At 39.1% G+C, this 24,450-nt stretch overlaps 1 protein-coding gene across 1 annotated transcript in view; it reads left to right on the forward strand.

Moving 5' to 3' along the window:
• LOC124394616 (Down syndrome cell adhesion molecule-like protein 1 homolog) overlaps positions 1-24,450 on the forward strand; it is a 108,650-nt gene that overhangs the window by 39,385 nt on the left and 44,815 nt on the right. Inside the window, 1 exon segment of the mRNA XM_046862974.1 lies at positions 22,887-23,033. Within this exon segment, the coding sequence (XP_046718930.1) occupies positions 22,887-23,033 (147 nt within the window).

Consider the following 24,450-nt stretch of genomic DNA (forward strand, 5'->3'; position numbering starts at 1 on the left):
GAAAGTGGCCTAATTGTGAAGGGCAGGGTGACTGACAGTAATCAGCCAATCAGTTATGTGTGCTTTAATCCAGGACAGTACCTTGCATTTGTGTGTGTGTGTGTGTGTGTGTGTGTGTGTGTGTGTGTGTGTGTGTGTGTGTGTGTGTGTGTGTGTGTGTCTGCCCATGAAGCATATGCTCTTTGTCAATGTAAAGTGCACTATGAGTAAAGGGCTATAGGCAGCCTGAGACAGGCTTTTTTGTATCACTGTCACTCACAGACACACTTACACACAGACATTGACATACTTCAGCTTGACACATATTTGGCCATCTGTCCCTTTCTTTTAGCCTTTCCCTGAGTGTGTTTTTCTCTGTCTGAGTGTCTGTGTACTGCCCTCTCTCACATCAAATCTATGGATGGCACATAAAACTTGGCCTCCAGCCTAGCCTGATCACCTCTCTCTCTCTCTCTCTCTCTCTCTCTCTCTCTCTCTCTCTCTCTCTATCTCTCTCTCCTCTTTTCCTCTATCTATCTGGGTGAGTGTGTGCCTGGTAGTGGCTGCTGCCACACTACCTAATTGGCTCTGTCACTGTCTGTTATGTCCAGAGCAGAAAGAGGAAGCGGAATGGGGGTCAGAGAGTATCTCTGCTAAATGCTCAGGAAATGGCATGGGGTAATTTGGTCAGGTTAAAGGGCAAATAGAAAATAGAGTGTGTCAACTTGTATGTTGAAATGTAAAATTAAATATTTTATATAACAACATCAATGGTGTAAGATGAGTTGTAATACATCCCCCCACACACACACACACACACACACACACACACACACACACTCACCTAGAGGTCCACAGCAACATTCTCATATTCTATTAAGCATGTGTGCATGCACACACACACACACACACACACACACACACACACACACACACACACACACACACACCTATTAGGGAAGAGGCAGACTGTGCGTTCTGCCAGCTCTCTATGTAATCCCTCAGACAAATTACAAGCTCTTCTCCTCCTACATCTCCTCCCTCCTTTTGTGCATTCGCTCTCTCCTTCCAGCAGCAATTGGATTTGGATTAGACGGTTTTCCCTCTTTCTCTTTTATTCTTTCTTTATTTGGCTAAAGATGAGTCTGCTGGAGGAGATTAGCGTTAACACAAGAGAGAAATCACATTTAATGAATAATGTCTTCACTGTCTCCAAACTACCCCCTCTTGTTTTTTTTTTTTTTTATGTCCCTCAGTGTTTGCACTAAAAAGGGGAACAAAAATGAGAACAATCATCTTGTCTGCACACAAAGAAATACACATGGGTCATAGATGGGTCAGATCTCTCATGCTTCCATCATCCATATAACAAGCATCAAAATATGGCGCATCTGAATGGCGAGTAAAGAATTAGAAGATTAAAGTGGATTAGTGGTTAGTTCTTAAGTAACGTATGAGTGCAATGCAATGCCTCTATTTAAATTGTAAGCCCTTTTTTTTTTACATTTTTTTAACCCTACACTTCAGGACACCTGAAAAACAGCAGAAAAACTCAGGAAAGAAATGGCAGCACTGTCAACATTGTGTAAGAATTCTGACTCTGACAGTTCTACTTTACAGAATTCTGCATTGCAAAAAAAAAACCAAAACTCCCACTTGTACAGCTTTTTTTTTTTGTTTCATCCTGCAGGATTATACAAAATCAATAGGAGTGCAAATCTTAATCAAATGTATTTTGTATTGCTGTCAGCTACATGGGATTTTATACATCTCAGCAAAGTGCAAGTACTATTTGTACTATGTAAAAAAACAGTGCCCCTTTATGTCTGCGTTGGAACGCATCATAAAGTAGTCACTCTTCTCGACTTAAGTACCTGATGGACTTACGACCGTTTTTTTCGGTCCCTATCTACTGGGGTCTACCTATACATTGATTTTAATGTCATCATCATAATATCATTTTAAATACACATATAAAGTCATGTAGCAATCGATTGTACTGTAATAGGTAAACAAAAGCTTTTAATGCAAAAAGACAAAATGAAATATACAGTTTTTCTTTTATTTTCTTACATGTATTTAATCATCAGTCCTTCTTCACAGGAGAATTTTTTGTAATAATAACCTCCACTTTTCTGAAAAAGATGTTCCATTACATTTTGCAGTGTTGTTAATCAGGGCGTTAATCAGGCACTGATGTAGGGTGAGGAGGCCTGGGGTGCAGTCAGTGTTTCAATTCACCCCAAAGGTGCTCAATAGGGCTGAGGTCATTGCTTTATAAAAGGTCATTAATTGATGATTCACTTCAATCCAGGTAAACCATATCTTCATGGAGCTGGTAAAATGCAAAGTTACCACACACAGAGACATCCTCTACAATTGTGGACAAAAGTGTGGGGAAGAACCTATTATCTAATACTTTTGGCCATACACACAAACACACATTAGCACCTAGGGGAAATTTAGCATAGCCAATATACCTCTTGTCTTTTTTTTTCAGAGATTGAAATTAAATGAAAACCCTGAAGTGAACCCTGATGAACACTTCACACAGACAGTAAACTGAGTTCAGGAGTGAATTGGACACCCCAAAGCCACGAGGCTGCAATGCAAGACACTGCCTAGCTAAAAACATTTGCACTCTGTAGATGTATTTTATTTATCCTAGAAGGCATAGAAGGGAGGATATACATTTTATCAGAATTCCTTTGCAAGTGGACTAAAAGGTTTCAAAATAGTCCCAAGCACACTTTCACACTTTATCCAAAGTGATGTGTGATATTTTTCCATCTCCGAAATAGTCATCAACTCCCTGCATCAGAGACTTATAAATGTATTACTTGACCAGTTGGCTAACCAATGCATACCATATGCTGTGTGTGTGTGTGTGTGTGTGTGTGTGTGTGTGTGTGTGTGTGTGTGTGTGTGTGTGTGTGTGTGTGTCTGTGGGGGTGGGAGTGGGAGTGGGTGTTGGTTGTAAATGAAAGGATGCTGTAGGCAGAGGTGGCAAAAGTACACACATCCTTCATTTAAGTAGAAGTACAGATATTCATGTTTGTACTTAAAGTTGTATTGACTACACTTTTTTACTTAATTTAAAGTAAAGAAGTTTGGGCTCTGACATTTACTTAAGTAAAAAGTAGTCATTAATACTACCTGTTTTAGTGTCACGCTGGTAACTGGACCTCACATTATATTAATATTAGGGCTGTCAATCTATTAAAATATTTATTTGTACGACCGCATGAGGTAACTCACGAATAATCACAACTTAATCACACATTTTCATCTGTTCTAAATCTACCTTGAATTCACACTTTCCAAGTTGTTAATACTCTAATCAACATGGACATGGACAAATATTGACGATTTATGCTAATGTATGTTTATTATTAATGAAAGCAAACTTAACATAAAGCATAAAGACAAAGTATTCTTGTAAATGTTTTATAGTAATTATGGTGTTTAAAATGACGTAAATCAGCAGGACACCAAACGGAACCTTTCCTATGTTTCCACATGGACGGTTAATGAGGTGATACCGGAGAAACTGTACCTCTTCTAACTTTCATACTGAATTCATGAACAGTATTTGTATTTGATGTAAATTAGTATATCTAAAAGTAGACATTTTGAACTTTCTAATCATATATTTAATATGTCTGTGATTTAAGTATTCACTGAGATTTAGGTTGTTAAATTTGTGTCTGTGAAGAGAGATGACAGAGACGGCAGAGAGCGCCCCCTGTCCCTGTTTTCTCATTTTACAAAAGCACAGCGTTTATTTGTTGCTATGGGTGTGTACAAATAAAAGTAGACCCTTTACAGATTCTAATAATGCATTGTTTTTATCTGTACTATGAAAAAAGTCAGTCGCGTTTGTCGACCCAAACGGTTACTTGTGTGGTTAAATACGGTTAAATAGTGAAGTAAAGTATTGATATCAGAAAAATCTATTTAAGTACAGTAATGAGGTATTTGGCTCTAGGTGAATAAGTAAAAGGTATAGACAGCAAATAGATCCTTTAACCCAGGCAATAAATAATAACACTGATAGACCCAAATCATACCCAGCACATATATCATTGGTTTACATTAGAAAACAAAGTTCTTCTTTTGAGTACATCAGATTGCTGTTTTTAATGGTGTATAAAACTTAGCTCAATGTTTGTTTGCAGATATGCTTGCAAAAAAAGGAAATGTTGCATGTGTGTAACCCACACAGTTGTCAGACACAGATAGGCTGCCTGTGTGTGTGTGTGTGTGTGTGTGTGTGTGTGTGTGTGTGTGTGTGTGTGTGTGGTTGTCAGGTCACTATGTACAGTGTGTGCCACAAGGCTGGGTAATAAGGAGGAACCTGTCAGCTCACTTAATGCAGCTAATGTGTTCTAGAGCCGAGGATATGGATCCAACCCATCAGTGTGCATACATACACTCTCACTCACACACACACACACACACACACACACACACACACACACACACACACACACACACTTCTCTCTCCTTCACTCTGTCACAACACTGTCACAATTTTCTGTGGCTCCCTTACCTCACTCGTCATGCCTATTCATGCTCTTGCTGCCTCTTGTTTTTTCTCCCTTACTGCATAATTGGTAGCACACTATGAAACACTGGTGCTCACAATAAAATAATATGTCAGGTCAAAACAAAATTCCTGCTTAGAAGATATCTTATGCTCCAGTAATCATTGTATGCTTAAAAAAACAAGTTGAATGTCAGATGTGCATAAGCCAAAATATCATCCATGGGAGAGGAAAGCATATACAATGAAAAATAAGACCGAAAAATATTGTGCATCTCGACACACAAACATACAACATAGAGTACAATGTAGAAAATTGGATTCTTTATTTCCAAAGTGCAGAAATTTGGTTATTGTATAGCTCTGTGTGTGCAAATCGAGCAAATAAAGAAGAAAAATAATTCAAGGGCATACTGCTATAAAATAATTAATGCTGGACTGAACCATGTGAAACATTTACTGTCACCACACCAAAGGTGATTATTTTCCAACAGTGGCATGACAATAATTTTATTAGTCTTATAACAGCAATTTGCTATTTATTGGAAATGTTTAAATACATTAAGGAATAGCATTTACTTGTTAAAATAGCTATACATATACAGTGCATATAATATAATGAAAAATGTGCTTCATCAGACCAGGCCACCATCTTCCATTTCATGTTTCATAGTCTAGGTCTGATGCCAGCATGTCAGCAGGGCCACTCTGATTGGCCTATTTGCTGTAAGTTGCAACATAAATACACTTTTTCAAATTTTCTGATATAGTAGTTCATCTGTAGGATTGAAGCATGTGGGCTAACTGTGTCTTCCACAGGCATCAGTGAGTCTTGACTGTTCTAACCCAGTTGACTAGCCATGACAATTCTCTGCTTGTCAAAGTCCAGATCCTTACACTTACTCGTGTGGCAAACAATCATCAATTTTGAAAACTGATTGTTTAAATATGTAATGAGATAACAAATCTTATTTATGTCACCTATCAGTGATTTTATTGTTATGGATGATTCATCGTATTAAGAGAGATGGAAAGCTGTAATATTACACACTTGATACTTTTGTTTTCAGAGCAAATGGTCAAAGGGAATACCAAAAAGTGTCAAAACGTATTGTTGAATCGAACAGTTAGGATCCAAATTCCTAAAGAGGCAGCTATTAATGCCAAGTATAAGCACAACCAGAATTTCTTTACATTTTGTAGGCACAGTGACCACTCTCAGAATATATTCATTACTTTAATTTGTTGAATTAAAATTCAGATATAACAAGTTATATTCAAGGTATTCAGATCAAAACTATGAATGAGTAAACTGGTATACTAATGTAAAGACTACACTGTCACTTGTAAGTCTAAGTTGGATATTTTGTATGAGAGGGTCTGTCAAAGCCTCATGCTGATGAGATGTAGAGATTGTGGTGGGGGATGAGGTTTTTGATTACGCTGATTTATAGGCATGTTAATGCCTTTATTCCAGAGGATGCCTGAAATTCAGATGTATTAATCTGCATCTCTGGGTATATATATATATATATATATATATATATATATATATATATATATATATATATATATATATATATATATATAAATATTCAAATGTGTGTGCGTGCATGCATGTGTGTGAGAGAGGGGGGAGGGGAATACACATTAGCCATGCCACAGCAGATGTTACCAGACACATGGTGCATGGCTCATAAATTATGAAACTGCCCTTTTCTCAATTCCTCTCCCATTTCTTTCTCTCTTCAATCTTTTCATCACATTTTCATATCATCCTTCCGATAACATTTGTTGTTTGCTTTTTTTGGTTTTCTTGCTACTTGAATATTAATCACATTACTGCAGTCTTCTACACAATTCTATGCTATAATGTATTTCCATTTGCAGTAAATTTGACAGGATAATGATTGCCACAGGAGATAGAACAGTGCTCAGTGAGTGACACCACACCTAATCAACATTTCTTATATGCTTCTATGCTCTCTCAGTCTCTCTCTCTCTCTCTCTCTCTCTCTCTCTCTCTCTCTCTCTCTCTCAGTCTCTCTCTCTCTCTCTCAATCTCTCTCTCTCTCTCATTCTCTCATTCTCTCTCTCTCTCTCTCTCTCTCTCTCTCTCTCGCTCAATCTCTCTCTCTCTTAATCTCTCTCTCTCTCATTCTCTCATTCTCTCAGTCTCTCTCTCTCTCTCTCTCTCTCTCTCTCTCTCTCTCTCTCTCTCTCTCTTTCTCTCTCTTTCACTCTCTTGCTCATTTACCTCAGAATGACCCATTATATGAACAAGTGTTCAATGTCAAACAGAAAGTTTCACCTGGAGGATTTGTCAGAAGACTGAATTGTCATTACTGAATTACATTATGTAATACATAGATAAATATCACGTTTCAGAATGTGATAACATTGCAGCCATCATTCTCATGTCTTATCCTGTAAATATATTATTTCAGCATTTAGAAAAGTCTATATGATTTGGAAATTAAAATACAAATTTGTGCATATATTACTCTATAGACATGTTGAGATTTGGAAGGAATTTTCCTTTCAATGAATTTCTCTGTCTTTGCTGTCTTTCTGTTCTGCTCTCCTTTTATCCCCTCCCCCGTTTCCCTCAGCTGTTTACTGATTATAGTGACATTGGGTAAATTGGGGCAGAGCACAGGGCACTGATGCAGAAGAGACTGTGGTGCAGGGACGGTTTGGGTACAATGTCTTTCTCCCTCGCATTCCTTCCTTCTCTCTTTCACTAGAACGTCTGTCTTTACAGTCTCTCACCCACTTCTACTGCAGTTCCTTATTAGAATATGAGCCATTAAACTGTAAACATGATATTTAATACTTAAAGGGTCCATTTTAAAAAGATTTAAAACCGCTTTCAGGGTGACGTAAAAACTTGTGGGCAACTTTATACAGTAATAATCAGAAAAGCAAAACAAGGTCAAGGATTTGCTTACAACCCTAATTCCAAGTGTGTAGACACTGTAAAATGTAAATTAAAACAAAAAAGCAATAATCTGCAAATCACATAAACCTATATTTTAGAATATAAAAAAGATTTTAAATGTTCAAACTGAGGAAATGTACCATTTCCGCCATTCTGATGGCTGAATCACTTCTCAAAAAAGTTGGAGCAGGGCAATAATTACCATTTTGTAGCATCCCTGTCATCTTAGCTCTGAAATCACTCCCTAGTTTTGGAACTGAGAAGACCAATTGAGGGGTTTTGAGGGGAAAATGTTGTCCCACTTATAACTGATATAGTATTCAAGCTCCCCAACAGTCCTGGGTCTTCTTTGCTGTTTTAAAACCTGTATTAAACTTTCAGCATTAATAGTGCCTTTCTAGACATACAAACTGCCCATTCCATATGTACTAATGCACAGCACAACAAGCCAGATGGTCTCTTTTCTCTTTAGACATATCATTTAAAGAAAAAAAAATATTTTGAATTTGATGGCTGCAGCCAGGATATGTTTCCTCACTTTAAACATTGTAAATAAAATATGGGTTCATGAGATTTGCAAATAATTGCATTCTGTATAGAATATTATTCCTAAACAAATTTATATTTCTGTTTTTGAACAGTTCTTAATCCTCACAATTGTCTAAATTTAACCATTACCTTTATGATTTAAATGGAAATAAATGATGAGATGTACCTTTTCTAATGGTAATTTCAGAATGCTTACAGTCCTCAGAGAGAAATATTTTGGCACTCTCACTATAGTGTGGGAGTAGACAAAGGCAGATTCTCCTTGGAGAGCCTCTGCATTGATTGGTGTGGGAACAGCCTGTGTGTGCATGTGTGTGTAATACAATCTATACAAGTAGTCTGGCTTTCCTGTCAAACTCACCAACTAAGCCAATATCAATCACTGTCTGCCATGTTTAACCCAACCTAACACACACACACACACACACACACACACACACACACACACACACACACACACACACAACAGAAAGACAATAATTGTATATTAATGGATTAAAAGAAAAACAGTAGTAGGCCAAACTTTAAAAATGTGTTCATCCATAGGAGTCTGCTTCCATGTTTTAATGTTTCTTGTTCTTTGTTCATTTACATTAATCTGATTATTAACTTTAGACATGTATACAGTATGGAATAATGGCATATAGTAATGTGGAACACCAGCAGATATGTTTTTTCCTTTTGTAACGAAAAAAAATGACTTCAGTGTATGCATGATTTAGGGAGTAGATCAGCATTGAAGATTTGTAATGTTTGAGGCCTTCTGAAATAGAAAAAAAGCTACTTTAAAGGTTTCGTTGTCAACTTTCTACCAATACAATATGTTTATGTTGAGCCCTACATCCATAGCTGTTGGATTAAACCGATTTGAGGATTCAGTTGCAACAAATTGTTATTTCTGCAAGATCCCACTATATTTTTCTTTCAGTTGACATTCTTTTTGAATGTACCCGTAATCAAGTCAAGCATAAGAATATATTTTTCTTTCATGTGAAGCCTGAGCAGTAGTAGCACACTGATTAAGACATCTGGCTATTGAACAGAAGGTCAGGAGTTTAAATACCTTTTCATCCAAGTTACTAGTGCTGGGCCCTTGAGTAAGGCCCTTAAGTATCAACTGATCATTTTTTTAAGATGGCATAAATGGACGTTGCTTTGGAGATGTCTGTTTGCCAAAAGCCATGTGCTAGCTTCAGGTCATCACTTTTTTCACACACTTTTTTTCATTAATGTTATATGTCTTATTCAGTGGGGCAAAAGAGCTTCCCAAAATTGAGCTGTACTGTTTTGGCTCAGAAAAAAAGCTAGCTGTGACATAGGATTGACAGTGAAATGCAATCCAGTAACACATACAGCTACATAATACTAATCTGTATAAGTACTAATATTACATATTAGGGATATGCATCTCCATAACTCAGGCAGATGCAATTCTTAGTCAACAATACAATACATTAGAGGTACATGAAGCAGCTACTGATAAATTTACTTACAGTTAGTGCCTTCTGACTTCTAATGCATGGCTCTTTTACAAACAGGAATTTGTAATGGAAAAAAAAGCACAAAGTTTAGCAGCTTTTCCTCTGCCATGTTAATCTATATTCTATGTGATTCTCAGGACACACCTTGGTCTCCATAGTGTTGAAATGTCATATTAAAACAAAATCTAAACAAAATAAATATCAAATATTGGTCACAAATTATTGGTCACTTTTTAAATAATAAAAGTATATCCCATCTAGTAATAATTATACTGTATAAACATATACATAGTTTTTTACCAATGCAGATATGTTTAAAATGATGTTCATTAAGTTAATTTTCCTTCCTCATTAATGTACACATTGCACCCCATATTGAAAGAAAAATACAGAATTGTTGACATTGTTGCAGATTTATTAAAAAAAGAAAAACTGAAATATCACATGGTCCTAAGTATTCAGACCCTTTGCTCAGTATTTAGTTGATCTAATACAGCCATGATTCTTTTTGGGAAAGATGCAACAAGTTTTTCATACCTGGATTTGGGGATCCTATGCAATTCCTCCTTGCAGATCCTCTCTAGTTCTGTCAGGTTGGATGGTAAACGTTGGTGGACAGCCATTTTTAGGTCTCTCCAGAGATGCTCAATTGGGTTTAAGTCAGGGCTCACGGAGTTGTTGTGAAGCCACTCCTTCGCTATTTTAGCTGTGTGCTTAGGGTCATTGTCTTGTTTGAAGTTAAACCTTCGGCCAAATCTGAGGTCCAGAGCACTCTGGAGAAGGTTTTCGTCCAGGATATCTCTGTACTTGGCCACATTCATCTTTCCCTCGATTGCAACCAGCCGTCCTGTCCCTGCAGCTGAAAAACACCCCCACAGCATGATGCTGCCACCACCATGCTTCACTGTTGGGACTGTATTGGACAGGTGATGAGCAGTGCATGGTTTTCTCCACACATACCGCTTAGAATTAAAAAAAAAAAGTTCTATCTTGGTCTCATCAGACCAGAAAATCTTATTTCTCACCATCTTGGAGTCGTCCCCATCAGGTGTTTTTTTAGCAAACTCCATGCGGGCATTCATGTCTCTTGCACTGAGGAGAGGCTTCCGTTGGGCCACTCTGCCAAAAAGCCCCGACTGGTGGAGGGCTGCAGTGATGGTTGACTTTCTACAACTTTCTCTTCCATCTCCCAAATGCATCTCTAGAGCTCAGCCACAGTGACCTTTAGGTTCTTTTTTACCTCTCTTCTCAGTTTGGCCGGACGACCAGCTCTAGGAAGGGTTCTGGTCATCCCAAATGTCTTCAATTTAAGGACAATGGAGGCCACTGTGCTCTTAGGAACCTTAAGTGCAGCAGAAATTTTTTTGTAACCTTGGCCAGATCTGTGCTTTGCCACAATTTTGTCTCTGAGCTCTTCAGGCAGTTCTTTTGACCTCATGATTCTCATTTGCTCTGACATGCATTGTGATCTGTAAGGTCTTATATAGACAGGTGTGTGGCTTTCCTAATCAAGTCCAATCAGTATAATTAAACACAGCTGGACTCAAATAAAAGTGTAGAACCATCTCAAGGATGATCAGAAGAAATGGATAGCACCTGGGTTAAATATATGAGTGTCACAGCAAAGGGTCTGAATACTTAGGACCATGTAAAATTCAGTTTTTCTTTTTTAATAAATATGCAAAAATGTCAACAATTCTGTGTTTTTCTGTCAATATGGGGTGCTGTGTGTACATTAATATTGTGCATATATATATATATATATATATATATATATATATATATATATATATATATATATATATATATACATACACAATAAGCAAGTACAGTAGCTATGAAAGAGAGCCTATACCTCTACCATTTTGTATATCTGTTTTGTATATCACCATATTCTCCCCATTTTTCTTGTGCCATTCAATATTCTCCACTTTATTGCCCACACACCACCATCACCACCACTCCCAAATTGTGGTCCTTGAAAATTTATGTACATGTTCTATTTAGGGTTGCTGTATGTAGAACAAGCCTTTAACCACTAATATGATTTTAAATTAAGTGCAAGGTTTCATATTCCCATATAAGGACATTTCTGTGTTTCTTGTCTTATTTTTTCAGTTGTTCTGGAATAGAAATTTTGGGGTGCCACAGTTACATGCGGTGGGGGGTGGGGGTGTTGGCAACTGGCATTTGACAGTGAAGCATGTTTTTTTTAATGAGCACACTAGTCCTCCACAATTCCACCTTTTTACAACCACTGGCAGAAAGGGAAAATTGTCGAGTCGAGAACAGGAGTAGGCTGATAATAAGAATAAACAAAAAAGGAAAAGTTTCAAATGTTAAAAATGATTGATAAGGAAATGTGGATAAGAGTGATAGGGAAGCACTCATCTTTGACTGGTCACTTCAGGCTCAGAGAAACCCTCAGTGGAGGATTAGAGGTGAGCTATCCAGTGAAGCCTTCAGATGTGACAGATGTTCTTAAATGTGCATTGGATGTCCCAAAACATTAATACAATTGTGTTAATAACAGAGTGAAAAAGGCTTCTTTCATTAGTTGTGGTTTCACTATTGAATGCTCATCTTAGCGCCCACTTTGACTCTGAAGGGAATTAGATTCATAAATGGGCAGATGGTGGTGAAAGGGAGTGTACAGTCTATTGCTAGTAGGTGATGTCCTTTTGTATGTCACAGGCTAATTCCTGTTGGCCAGAAAAAGGACTAAAATACGGATTGTTCAGATTATTTGATCCAAATGACTAAGTTTTAATAAACATTTAATTTCTAGAATGCTGCTAATACATCAAGGGCGGAAACAAGACAGGACAGGAGTCATTGTCATTCTGTAGAGATTTTTACATAGCTATCCATCAACAAGCACTTAATATTACTATTTATTCTATTTAGGTGTAAGCACAAGCAAGTAATGAACACAGTGTTACATAAAGCAACTTGTAAAACATAATTTTGACCAATAGACTATAATCAGCATGGGTAACAATGATTGTGATTGAGTCCATATACAGGTAGTCCTCTGACAATAGAGATGTGTTCCGATGACCCCATGTAAGTGGAGACATTGCCTACCCAGGAATCTTTAACAATGCTGATCACTATAGGGTTGTATACTATAATTTGCTAATGACTAAAATTAGGAGGAACATTGGTACGGGCAAGAGGACGAGAGCTCGTTCACGAGTGGGGGTGGAGCATACACTGCCTCTGTATGCCGCACAAAACTTATAATATTGTAAAAAAAAATTTTGTATCATACGTTGAATCATCATAACCCTGGGACCATCTGTATAAAAAAACTTTGACTTTAATAATCTGTGTGTGTATGAAGGTGTGTGAAGGTGTGTTTGTGTATAGTTATTTTGGCAATAGTGGTTAATTGCACATATCATGGAAATCTTAGGGTATCCAATGCCTAAAATAACTTGACAAAGCATGTATGCAATATACAGGTAGTCTTTGAGTTATTATGGTTCAACTTGTGATTTTTAGATCTTATGGCATTTTATTTATTTATATTAATTTTGTATGGTGTGGCATTTTAATTTGTCTTAAGTTCATTTGTCTCTGTGTTAGAGAGTGTATTCTTTTTAAGGCTTGTATTGTATCAAAGTCCACAAGCCGCGGCGTACGACAGTGCGTACCAGCTTCCGGCAGCACTACCATCTCTGCGATTTTGAAAGATAAAGAAAGAATTCGTGAATCAAAATGGTGTAGAGATGATACAAATGGCAGAAAATGAACAAATACTACCTAAAGATTTTATAACATCATTTCACAGTACTGTACATATAGCCTAACTCTACTTACGACCAAATCGTTTTACGACCGGTCTGTCGGAACCAATCGTGGTCGTAAGTTGACGACTGCCTGTACAGACCAAAAGTTTGGACACACCTTCTCATTCAAAGAGTTTTCTTTATTTTCATGACTATGAAATAATGAGTGTTTGTGACACAGCATAGAGGAAAAGAAAAAGGTCAGAGAAAACTGCTTTTTTTTTTTTTTTTTTTTACTGTGGCCATTTCAGGCATTTTCTGAGACAGTGCACCCTGCGAGGCTCAATTGGCCTAACCCCCACACGGTAAGTGAAATCCTATTAATTTCTCAATGAGCATTCTTGTTACCTGTAGTGTACAACACTCAGGCCCGGTTTCTCTATTTACAGTGCTGGTTCTGAGGTTGTGGGAAACTTCATTTCCTAAGCTACAGTGGACCAGCTTGACATACCCATAGAACCACTGTTAGTTCCACAAATGTACACAGATGACATTTTAATTTACTCCCGCAGTCCATGGCTGACCATGTAGACCAGCTGAACGTTAAGTGTGAGAATTGTGAATTTTATCAAACCAAGGTTTCATTCCTGGGCCATGTGATCAGCCAGAAGGAGGTCATCAATGACCAGGTTAATAGACTCCCCTACTAATAGACTAACAGTGGTCTACTTCCAAGACTGTGAAGGATGCAACAACTTCTGGGTTTTGCTCTTTTTCTGCAGAGGCTTTAGTTATATTCAATATTTGATTTATGTGCTATGTAGAGAAACCACAAAGCTTCCCTGGAACAGCATGGCAGAACAAGCTCTGGCCTATTTAAAAAATGGCTTCACCTTTGCTCCCATCTTAAAACACTCCAAGCCATTTGTTGTAGAAGTAGATGTCTCTGAGACTGAAGTAAGAGCCCTTGGTCCCTGTAGAGTTGTCAAACCAATTCTACCACCTTCATGCATTGTGGACACTATTGTGTAGGCACTGAATCCGGGAATATTACTGTTCTTCAGAGAACAGGACCCTTAGTCATGCATAGCTGGCAAACTCTTTGTCCCAACACCTCTTTGAACACTCACCTCAGTGGCTACTGGACATCTAGTGCCTGCTCAAATCCTTAGAAGATACAACAATCCTAGTGGTCATTGATCAATTCTTCAAGTCTTTATATTTGTTTTCAAAAGATAAAGTCTTCCATCTGCCTTTACAACTGCTGTTTTCCAATGTGTTTCAGTATCTTGCTATTCCTGATGAGATTGCAATTGATCTTGGGCCACAGTTCTTGTCACTGGTATGGTTGGGCTTTATGGAAAAAGTAGGGATTACCATTAAACTTACCTCAGGCTATCACCCCAGGCGGATTCCAAAAACTCACTGCATCACTCAATCATTACCCATTTCAGTAATACCAACCTCCCCTGTTCTGATAGAATGCTAACACCACCAACTCTCCTGCAGTTGACATCTGGTCTCAACACAGTGAGCAGGTATGGGAGAGTCACCACAACTGTCAGACTAGTGATTGGGTGTGGCTAGCAACCCCTGATTTGAAACAAGGTCATATACAAGCTGAGGCTACCAAATTACTGTCACACTGCCCCTTACCTCCATGTGTCTCGAATGAAACAAGATTTTTGAAGCCTTTTATCAATGGACATGCCTCCTACTACCTCTACCTACTATATCTGCTGGACATCAATGGCATATCTTGAATTTTGACAATGACACGATAAGATGGAGTGCATGGTTAAGTGGAAAGGGTACAGGCCAGGGAAACAGCTCAGGGTATTCTTAACTCTAACCTTTGCCATGAACTCAACATGCAACGTTTGGAATACCCAGGCCCTCGACCCAGAGAAAAAAAGGGCTTCCTTTACTGGTACGGTCCTCATGAGAGCCTGTTTCATTATAGCATTTGATGGGTTTGGAAGCTGCACTTAGGGATACATTTAAAGTCTTTGAGATTTTTCAGATTACTCACCTTCATTTCTTAATGAAATCTACCTCTGCTGCAGAGAATAATTTGTGTTGTATTACCAGCCTCAGAAACCACAGATTTACATAAATGCTTTTTGGAGTTAAAGTGGCATACAGTACATATTTCATCATCCAATGTTTAGAGGAGACTGCATGAGTTAAGCTTTCATGGTCAATTCAAGGCAAAGTAACCATTACTTAGGAGGAACAACAAACAGTCCAAATTTGAGATTTCTGTTACTAATTGCTGTACCTTTGTAATAAATACAAAGGGTGAACAGACGTGAATGTGTGGTTCCCACTAAGAAGCATGGAGGTGGAGTATTTTGCGGCCATATGCAATCCTATCTGGTTTACACTTTGTGGGACCATAATAATTTGTTTTCTAAAAGGAGAATGAAAACAAACACACCTCAAGGTTATATAAGAAAATACAAGAATGTGCAAGAATGTTTGAAGAATTTAAAATATAAAACATATTCTGGTTTATTTATAACACTTGTTTTTTCCTACATAATTCCATACATGTTTTAACTGATACTGTACCTACATACATGGTATATACACTGACCAGGCATAACTTTATGGCCACTGATCAGGCATAACATTATGACCACCTGTCAAATATTGTGTTGGTCCCTTATTTGTCTGTTGGATCGAATACATGATCCAGCCTTGCTCCCTACGTGCATCAATGAGTTTCTGCCACCTATGACCCTGTCGCCTGTTCACCACTGTTTCTTCCTTGAACCACTTTTGATAGATACTGACCACTGCAGACTGGGAACAGCCCACAAGAGCTGCAGTTTTGGAGATTTTTAATACATACTGCATGATCTTTTGTGCAATTATATAAAGTATTGTGTTCATTCAGTCATTATGAATTTATTTGTCTGGTGCAGTTTGTATTTATTTTGTTTGTTAGTTTTTAACAAAAATTAATAATTTGAGATTGAATTAGTTTAATTAAGAGGTCTTCAAAATATTTATATATATATATATATATATATATATATATATATATATATATATATATATATATATATATATATATATATATATAATGTATGTGTGTGTGTGTGTGTGTGTGTGTGTGTTTGTGTGTGTGTGTTTTATACAGTATATACAGAAAACTAGAGAAGGTTTAGGGCCTTGCTCAAGCTCTCAGCAATGCCAACTTGGTGGTGCTGAGTCTCTCACCTTCTGGTCAGTAAATCATAGTTTTAAACTAGATGTGCTTAATATATCTCTTAAGACTTTTACTGTTAGATTTATATAATGATGCCTATCTTCCATATATCTCTTATCACATAGCTACTCTTCTCCGTTTCTCTGTAGTGCTGTCTTCTCTCGCTCTCTCGCTCTCGCTCTCTCGCTCTCTCTCTCTCTCTCTCTCTCTCTCTCTCTCTCTCTTTCTCTCCCCCAGCTCACCCCTTGCTCTATCACACTGGTTGAAGTGTTGTGACAGCATTGCGCTACTGTTGTCGAGAGTTAACATCACCAAGTGCACATTATCCTGTAAGACTTAATATGCAGGTTGGAACGTGAGGGCCGAATCTCAAATTACAGTTTGCCAGGCTTTGCACTCAGCATGACAACAATACCCGTGCGCTCACAAAGGCACACACACACGTGTGCATATATACAGGCGCATTCATTCATTCTCATTCATGCATTTACAGTATCTTCTTCATCAGTCTATTATACCCATTTATGCAATAACACATGCATTATGTAAAGCGAGATATTCATTTATTTATTGTGTAATTTAAATTGTATGCATGTGTCTGCAAATGCTGGTTGTATATACACCTTTTTTGGTCTAAGTTAGGTAGCAATGCCTGTCTCATCTTCTTTGTTTAATTTGCTTTAGACACCACACCAGCAGAGACAAACACCCACACATACACACCTATATGGACAATTTACACACAATTTACCTACTTAAGTCAAGCTCTTTGCTAACATACAGTAGATAATGTAAAATAAAAGTTTTAACGCACATCTGTCATAGATTATTTTGTACACAGACAGCTGTGAACTCTCAAATTCAATCAACAGCTCAGATGTTGACCTTTTATAAGCAAGTATGTGTCTATGTTTTTGTGTCTTTCTAACTGGACATGTGCACACCCCTTTTACTACAGGTTATACATTAATATTTAGTATGGTATAAGAAGAATACAGTGAAACAATGTTCAAACAAAAATTAGCTGTGAAGAAAAGCAGACTGCTTCTCAGGCTGTAGCGAGTAAGTATATAAAAGGTGTAGAGTTGATTTCAAGTGTGACATTTGCATTTAGAGTTGAATTTAGAATTGATTTCAAGTGTGGAATTTGCATTAGGAATGTTGCTGTTAATTCCCAATATGAAGTCCAAAGAGCTGTGACTGCTAGTGAAGCAAGCCATTACACTACAAAATTAAAACAAACCTATCACATTGCAGAAAAAGCATTAGCTGTGACCAAAACAAAAATATGGTACATAATTTTGAACAAATAATAGACTGTAAAGCTTAGGAACACCAATGGAGAATAGACACAGTGGATATGTATATATACATATATATTTTATATATATAGATTAATATATAATAAATATATATTAGGAATGGTAAGATTCAATGATTTGCACTGGTACATCGGTATAAAAGTTAACGATGTGATGCACTGATTTAAAAAAGTGTGCATCGAATAGAAGTTGGCATTTGTATAGTTTTTTTTTTTACATATTTGCATCAGTAAAAAACTATGTATTTATATATAATTATTAGATGCCCTAAACTGTTATTATTTAAAAAGACACTGCTATTTTGTATGTAGATTGATTTCTCCTTACTAAACTGTTTCTCGAGCACGTTCTCTCAGCACCACTGCTGCTATGTGAATATGACATATCACAACACTACGAAGACTGAGGCATGTCCCGAGAATAGAATACAGATTAACATGGCACAGGTAGAGCGGCATTTTCCTGGAGACAAAGCAGGAAAAAAACATGGTTTTATTTAATGTTTTTTTCTGGGGGGGTTTTGCGCTACAAAGGCCTGTTGGTTAAAGGGCCATTTGTTAGAAGTCAGAAGGCATTTAAGTAAATTTATGATTTGCTGTGTATATATATATATATATATATATATATATATATATATATATATATATATATATATATATATATATATATATATATATATATATATATATATATATATATATGTGTGTGTGTGTGTGTGTGTGTGTGTGTGTGTGTGTGTGTGTGTGTGTGTGCGCATCATCATCCAGATGGGCTGTCTTGAGTATTTCAGAAACTGGGATTTTCACACAAAAGATTCTCTAGAGTTTACACAGAAGTAATATTGAGTGAGTGACAGTTCTGAGGGTGTAAATGTCAAAAACATTGAACCTTGTGATGAATGGGCTACAACAGCAGAAGACCACAAATGGGAATTAGAAATTATCAATGACAAAGATTCATCAAAACTGGACGGTTTTAAAACTGGACTTAATTTTAGTGAGTCTGTTTTTGCCATTCCAAAATGATTGTCTGATCACTACAGTTGTGGACTGTATGGGTTACTGTCAGGAAACCACCAGCCTTGCCTCCTCTCTGCACTCAGCACACTCGCAGCGCCTCGCCCTTATACTGATCACCTTCAGCTGCCTCCAATCTACACCCTTCCTTATAAGGCCCCCGTTCTCACTCACTCACCGTCTGATCTACAGTTCATTCTGTTGGAGATCCTGTTTCTCGTTCTAGAGAACTCTACAGTGAGCGTCATACTGGGTCGACCCTGGCTAGCACAACACTCCCTGAAGTTCTCATAGAACCCCTGTTACATCCTCGAGTGGAGCCTCCAGTACAGGGAGCATTGTGTACACCAACTACCTCGTCCACGTCCAACTCCGATCCCCCTAGCGTCCACACTTGTGGAGAGCACAATGAACTCCCCGGAGGTGGACACTCTCCCAGAGTACAATCATTTGCAGACATACCACCACCCTTGGGACTGCGCCATAGACCTGGTGCCAGGTGCTAAACTGCCTAAGGGACGGGTGTACCCGCTGTCAGTTCTGGAGTGTGCAGAAACAGAGGATTACATTTAGCAGGCCCTCTGGCAGGGTTTCATCGCTTTATCCTCTTCCCCCCCCCCGCCGCCTCTAGATTTTACTTTGTGGAGAAAAAGGAAGGGGGAATTAACTATAAAAACCTGAACACCCAAATCACTCTACACCCGTATCTGCTCCCTCTGGTCCAGCCGCCCTGGAGGACTTACGGGGTGCACGGATCTTCACAAAGCTGGATCTCCACAGTGCTTATAATCTGGTGCGCAGCCAGCAAGGGGATGAGTGGATGACAGCCTTCATCATCCCCTCTGGTCACTATCAGTACCGCATCATGCTGTATGGCCTGTCCATTTCCCCCGCGGTGTTCCAGACGTTCATTAATGAGGTGTTCAGACCGTTTTTCCACCGGTTCATGATTGTCTACATAGACGACATACTCATCTTCTCCCAAGACCCGACGAACACCGTGGCCACATCACCCAAGTCCTGGAGCGACTAAGAGACCATCACCTCTACCTCAATCTCGAGAAGTGTGAGTTCCTCCGGTCAGAGGTGCAGTTCTTGGGATATGTGATTAGCTCGTTTGGGATACAGATGGATGAGGGGAAGGTTAAGGCCGTGAGGGACTGGGTTCAACAACTTCTACCGCCGGTTCATCCAGGGCTTCAGTCTGGTCACCGCCCCGCTCACCTCTCTGCTGAAGAGGTGAAGACCCTCATGTGGACCCCAGAGGCCGAGGAAGATTTCCAGGAGCTGAAGAGTAGATTTAGTGTCACACCCCTCCTACGACACCTGGATTCCCGGCTCTTATTCATCGTGGAGGTAGATGCCTCCTTCACTGGCACGGGGGCCACCTTATCCCAACAGTCGGGGACCTCACCACGGCTCCGGCCCTGCAACTTCTTCTTGAGTAAGCTCTACCCTACGGAACAGAATTACGACATTGGGAACTTCTAGCCATTAAACTGGCGCTCGAGGAGTGGCGTCACTGGCTGGAGGGGGCGGCACACCCCTTTACGGTCATAATAGACCATAAGAACCTCCAATGCCTGCGAGAAGCCAAACGTTTAACCCCCGACAAGCCAGATGGGCCCTGTTCTTCACTCGCTTCCGCTACACCATCACCAACCGTCCGGGCTCCAAGAACAGCGAGGCGGACGACCCTGTCTTGGATTTATGGCCCTGACGAACCCACTGATCCAAGCTGATCCCCTGCCCCATCATATAGGAGTGAGAGGAAGAGATACGAGCCAGAATGCAGGAAGAGCCAACCACCACGGGGTGCCAGGAAGGAAGGACGATAATTTCCGAGCCATGCCATCGACCCCTGCTCAGGACGATCGATGAAGCCCCAGGTTCCGGCCACCCGGGGAGGAGACAAACTTTCCACCTGGCGAAGGCTACTGGTGGCCCGGGATGAGCAGGGAAGTCTCCCGATTCGTCCAAGGCTGCTCTGTCTGTGCCATCTCGAGGACATTTACCCGCAGGGAAGCTGGTCCCCCTGCCTATCTCGCAGCGGCCGTGGTCACATCTGGGGATTGACTTCATAACTTATCTGCCTAGTTTGGACGGTAACACGTGCGTCCTTGTGGCTCTGGACCGCTTCTCTAAGGCCTGCAAGCTGTTTTCCATCCATGGCCTGCCCACAGCTCTAGAGACTGCCGAGGCGTTGTTCCATCATGTATTTTGGAACTTCAGCCTCCCTGAGAAAATCATGTCCGCCCGGGGACCCCAGTTCACATCCCATGTGTGGAAGGCATTCTTCTGGCTACTGGGGGTCACAGTCAGTCTGTCATTGGGATATCACCCTCAGACCAACGGACAGACAAGATACAGGAGCTCGGACGCTACCTCCAGTCGTTCTGCCACCAGGACCAAATGAGCTAGAACCATTTTCTCCCCTGGGTAGAGTATGCACAGAACTCCTTGCGCCAGGATGCCACCCACCTAACCCCGTTCCGGTGTGAGCTGGTCTTACAGCCACCTTTGTTTCCCTGGGTGGACAAGCCCTCCAACGTTACCTGCGGGACTACTGGTTCCAGGAAAGCGTGCGTGTGGGAATCAGCCTACACACGGTTCCGACGTGCCCTCAGAACCACCCAGAGGTTCACAGATGTTTGGAGGTTGGAGGCCCCCCTTACCAACCGGAGGATCAGGTCTGGCTGTCCACCCGAGATCTGCACCTTTGGCTACCCCGTTCAAAAAAACTCAGTACCCGTTTCATCTGGCCGTTCCAGATCATCAGGAGGGTCAATGATTTGGCCTATCGGCTCGACCTGCCTCCTCTGTACCGCATCCATCCAACTTTCCACGTATCTCTCCTGAAGCATTTTACACCCCCTACTACAGAGCACCCTGGAGTTGCCATAGATCCTCCTCTGCCGGAGATGTGGGACCAGCCACTGGTGTACTCCATCTGGGAAGTTCCCACACCTCAGGGCCACAGGCGCCCCATGCACTGAGTTAGGGCATCGAGAGCCACCCCTAGAGGAGGGGGTAATGTCAGGGAACCACCAGCCATGCCTCCCTTCTGCACTCAGCACACTCACAGCACCTGCCTTCATAATAATCACCTTCACCTGTTTCCAATCTACACCTTTCAATTATAAGGCCCCCCGTTCTCACTTACCGTCTGATCTACAGTTCATTCTGGCGATCATCCCTGTACTACCCGTTTTTCGGAGTATACCAGTTTTCCAGTGCATGCTTCTGTTTTCCAAGGCTAATAAATGTCCTGTCTGTATTTTGGTTTCCGACTCTTGATCCTAGCGAGACAGTTACTATGTCATTCCTGTCAGTTTGAACCAATCTGGCCATGTTTTATTGACCTCTATTATAAACAAAGCATTCACACACACAGACCTGTTGCTCACTCAGTGATATTGGTTCAACACTATTTTTTGTGATCTCTAGAGACTGCTATGTGTTTAAATCACAGGAGACCAGCATTTTTTTTTAATGCTCCAACCAGCCCATCTGGCTAGTCTCATGTATTTCATTAAAATATTTTGTAAACCTTTTTTGACTGAAGTTGACTCTGAGAAACACACAAGAATTCCAATGTACATGTACTGCAACGTACTTGTGCAAACAGCAATAAACTTGAAACTTAAAGCCTAAATTAGCAGGTGATCTCAAGCAAACCAAGATGAATTAATAATTGTTGGTTGTGTCCTACTGCACTGTTTCATTTGTTATCAGTATATTTAAGCTCTACTGTGACTTATATAGACTAATAAAAGAAAATGTGTTATTTGTATTGTATACATTGTTATAGACAACATGTAAGCACACAGGATGAATGTGGTAGTGTTAAATACAATCAATATACTGTTACAGTCAAGTTACAAATCCCTGATGTAAAATTAATATAACAGTAACATACTTCCATAATAACACTCAAAATGTACCACACATCTGTCTTTGTCTCTCAGAATCTTTGTATACATATTTTGAGTATATTAGTTTGTATCTGTGTATGCTTCTTTGTATGTATTTGCATGGGTGCATTGATCTTTCTCTCTCTCTCTCTCTCTCTCTCTCTCTCTCTCTCTCTCTCTCCCCCAGGTAACCGATTCTTCTTGACATCATATGGGGCCCTGTATATATCAGACGTTCAGAAAGAAGATGCGCTTTCTACATACCGATGCATTACCAAACACAAATACAGTGGAGAGACCCGACAGAGCAATGGTGCTCGTCTCTCTGTATTGGGTGTGTATGCTACATTTACAGTTTGTATACTCAAATTAATGCATGCAAAAAACTTAAAAACTTGTTTAAGGATATTTCTTCTCACTAGCACTATAATCCTAAATGTGTTTCATAGCATTTTAGAATCTATCTATAATAGATTGTATTTACAATAAATAATGTTTTGTTCATAGTGGAAAAGGCATCCCCTATACATATTATAAAGACCTATTCCAATAATATACTAGTCTTAAGCATTTGCAAAGTATGAATTTAAAAAAATGCTAATTTCCACATTAACATCTATAAATAATCTGAGTTCTTTGTAGAATTTGTCACAGTTTTTCTGGAAACTTTGACTGCATATTTTCTTTCAAATCCGTTGTTGTTTTTGTTTGTTTGTTAGTTTTTTACATCATTTGACTGTTATTTAATATGTTGCTTTCTTTACCTATTTGCAAACATTTTCAAGTAATATTTATTTTGAAAATATATTGTTTGGATTATTATATTTTAGAATTTTAAACAATACATAGTGCAAGTTCCTGTCAATAGTTTGAAACCTCCTAGTGTTTTATTATCATTCACATGCATGTTCCTTTGTCTTTTATGCGAGAAACTGGGTAAAAGGCAAAAAGGCAAGGCAAGGCAAGAATTGGACAGTGAATGACTGAAAATTCTGTGGGCAAATGAGTCCAAATCTGACATGTTTGGCTCGAAAAGTAGAACTTATTTAAGAAAGATATCTGCTTTATGTCCATAAAAAGATAGGGGTAAAAGCTTAATAGTGTGTGGGTTGTTTTGGAGCAGTTAATTATGGATTATTTTAGGTAAAAGTAATACTAAACCAACATGGCTACTATTCCACACTTCAACACCATGCAATTCAGTCTGGACTGCAGCTAATTTGAACCAATTTCACCATAAAACAAGACAGTGAGCTAAAGCATATGTCCAAGCTCTGTTAGTGTTACTTATAGCGCAAACAGTCTGCTGGAGTGTTATCAAACATGGAATGTCTTGCCCAATCACTGCACATGAATCCTACTGAACTGCTTTGGGATGAACTGGATTGCAAGTTCAGAAGCAAATATCCAACTAGCAAAGAACACTTTTGGTAAATTTTACTCATGGGATGGTAGTATATTTCAGCTGAATGATTGGAAAAACTGTCCAAGAATGTGCAAAGCTGTTATTCATGCTAACAACATAAGTACATTTGTATATTTGTTTGGTCAAAGGAAATCTTCATACCAATAATTTACCTAGTTTGTTGTATATAAACAAAAAAAAATGTCTCTTAAAGATGAGAAAAGACTTGGTGTTTCCAAACTTTTGACACATATACTGATAAAGATACTGATTTTGTATTCATAATAAAATCTGTACAAAAATGTTATGGTTCTTTTTCACAATTCTGTTAAATATTTGTTTAAAC

Source organism: Silurus meridionalis, chromosome 12, assembly GCF_014805685.1.
Source record: "Silurus meridionalis isolate SWU-2019-XX chromosome 12, ASM1480568v1, whole genome shotgun sequence".
Lineage (NCBI taxonomy): Eukaryota > Metazoa > Chordata > Actinopteri > Siluriformes > Siluridae > Silurus > Silurus meridionalis.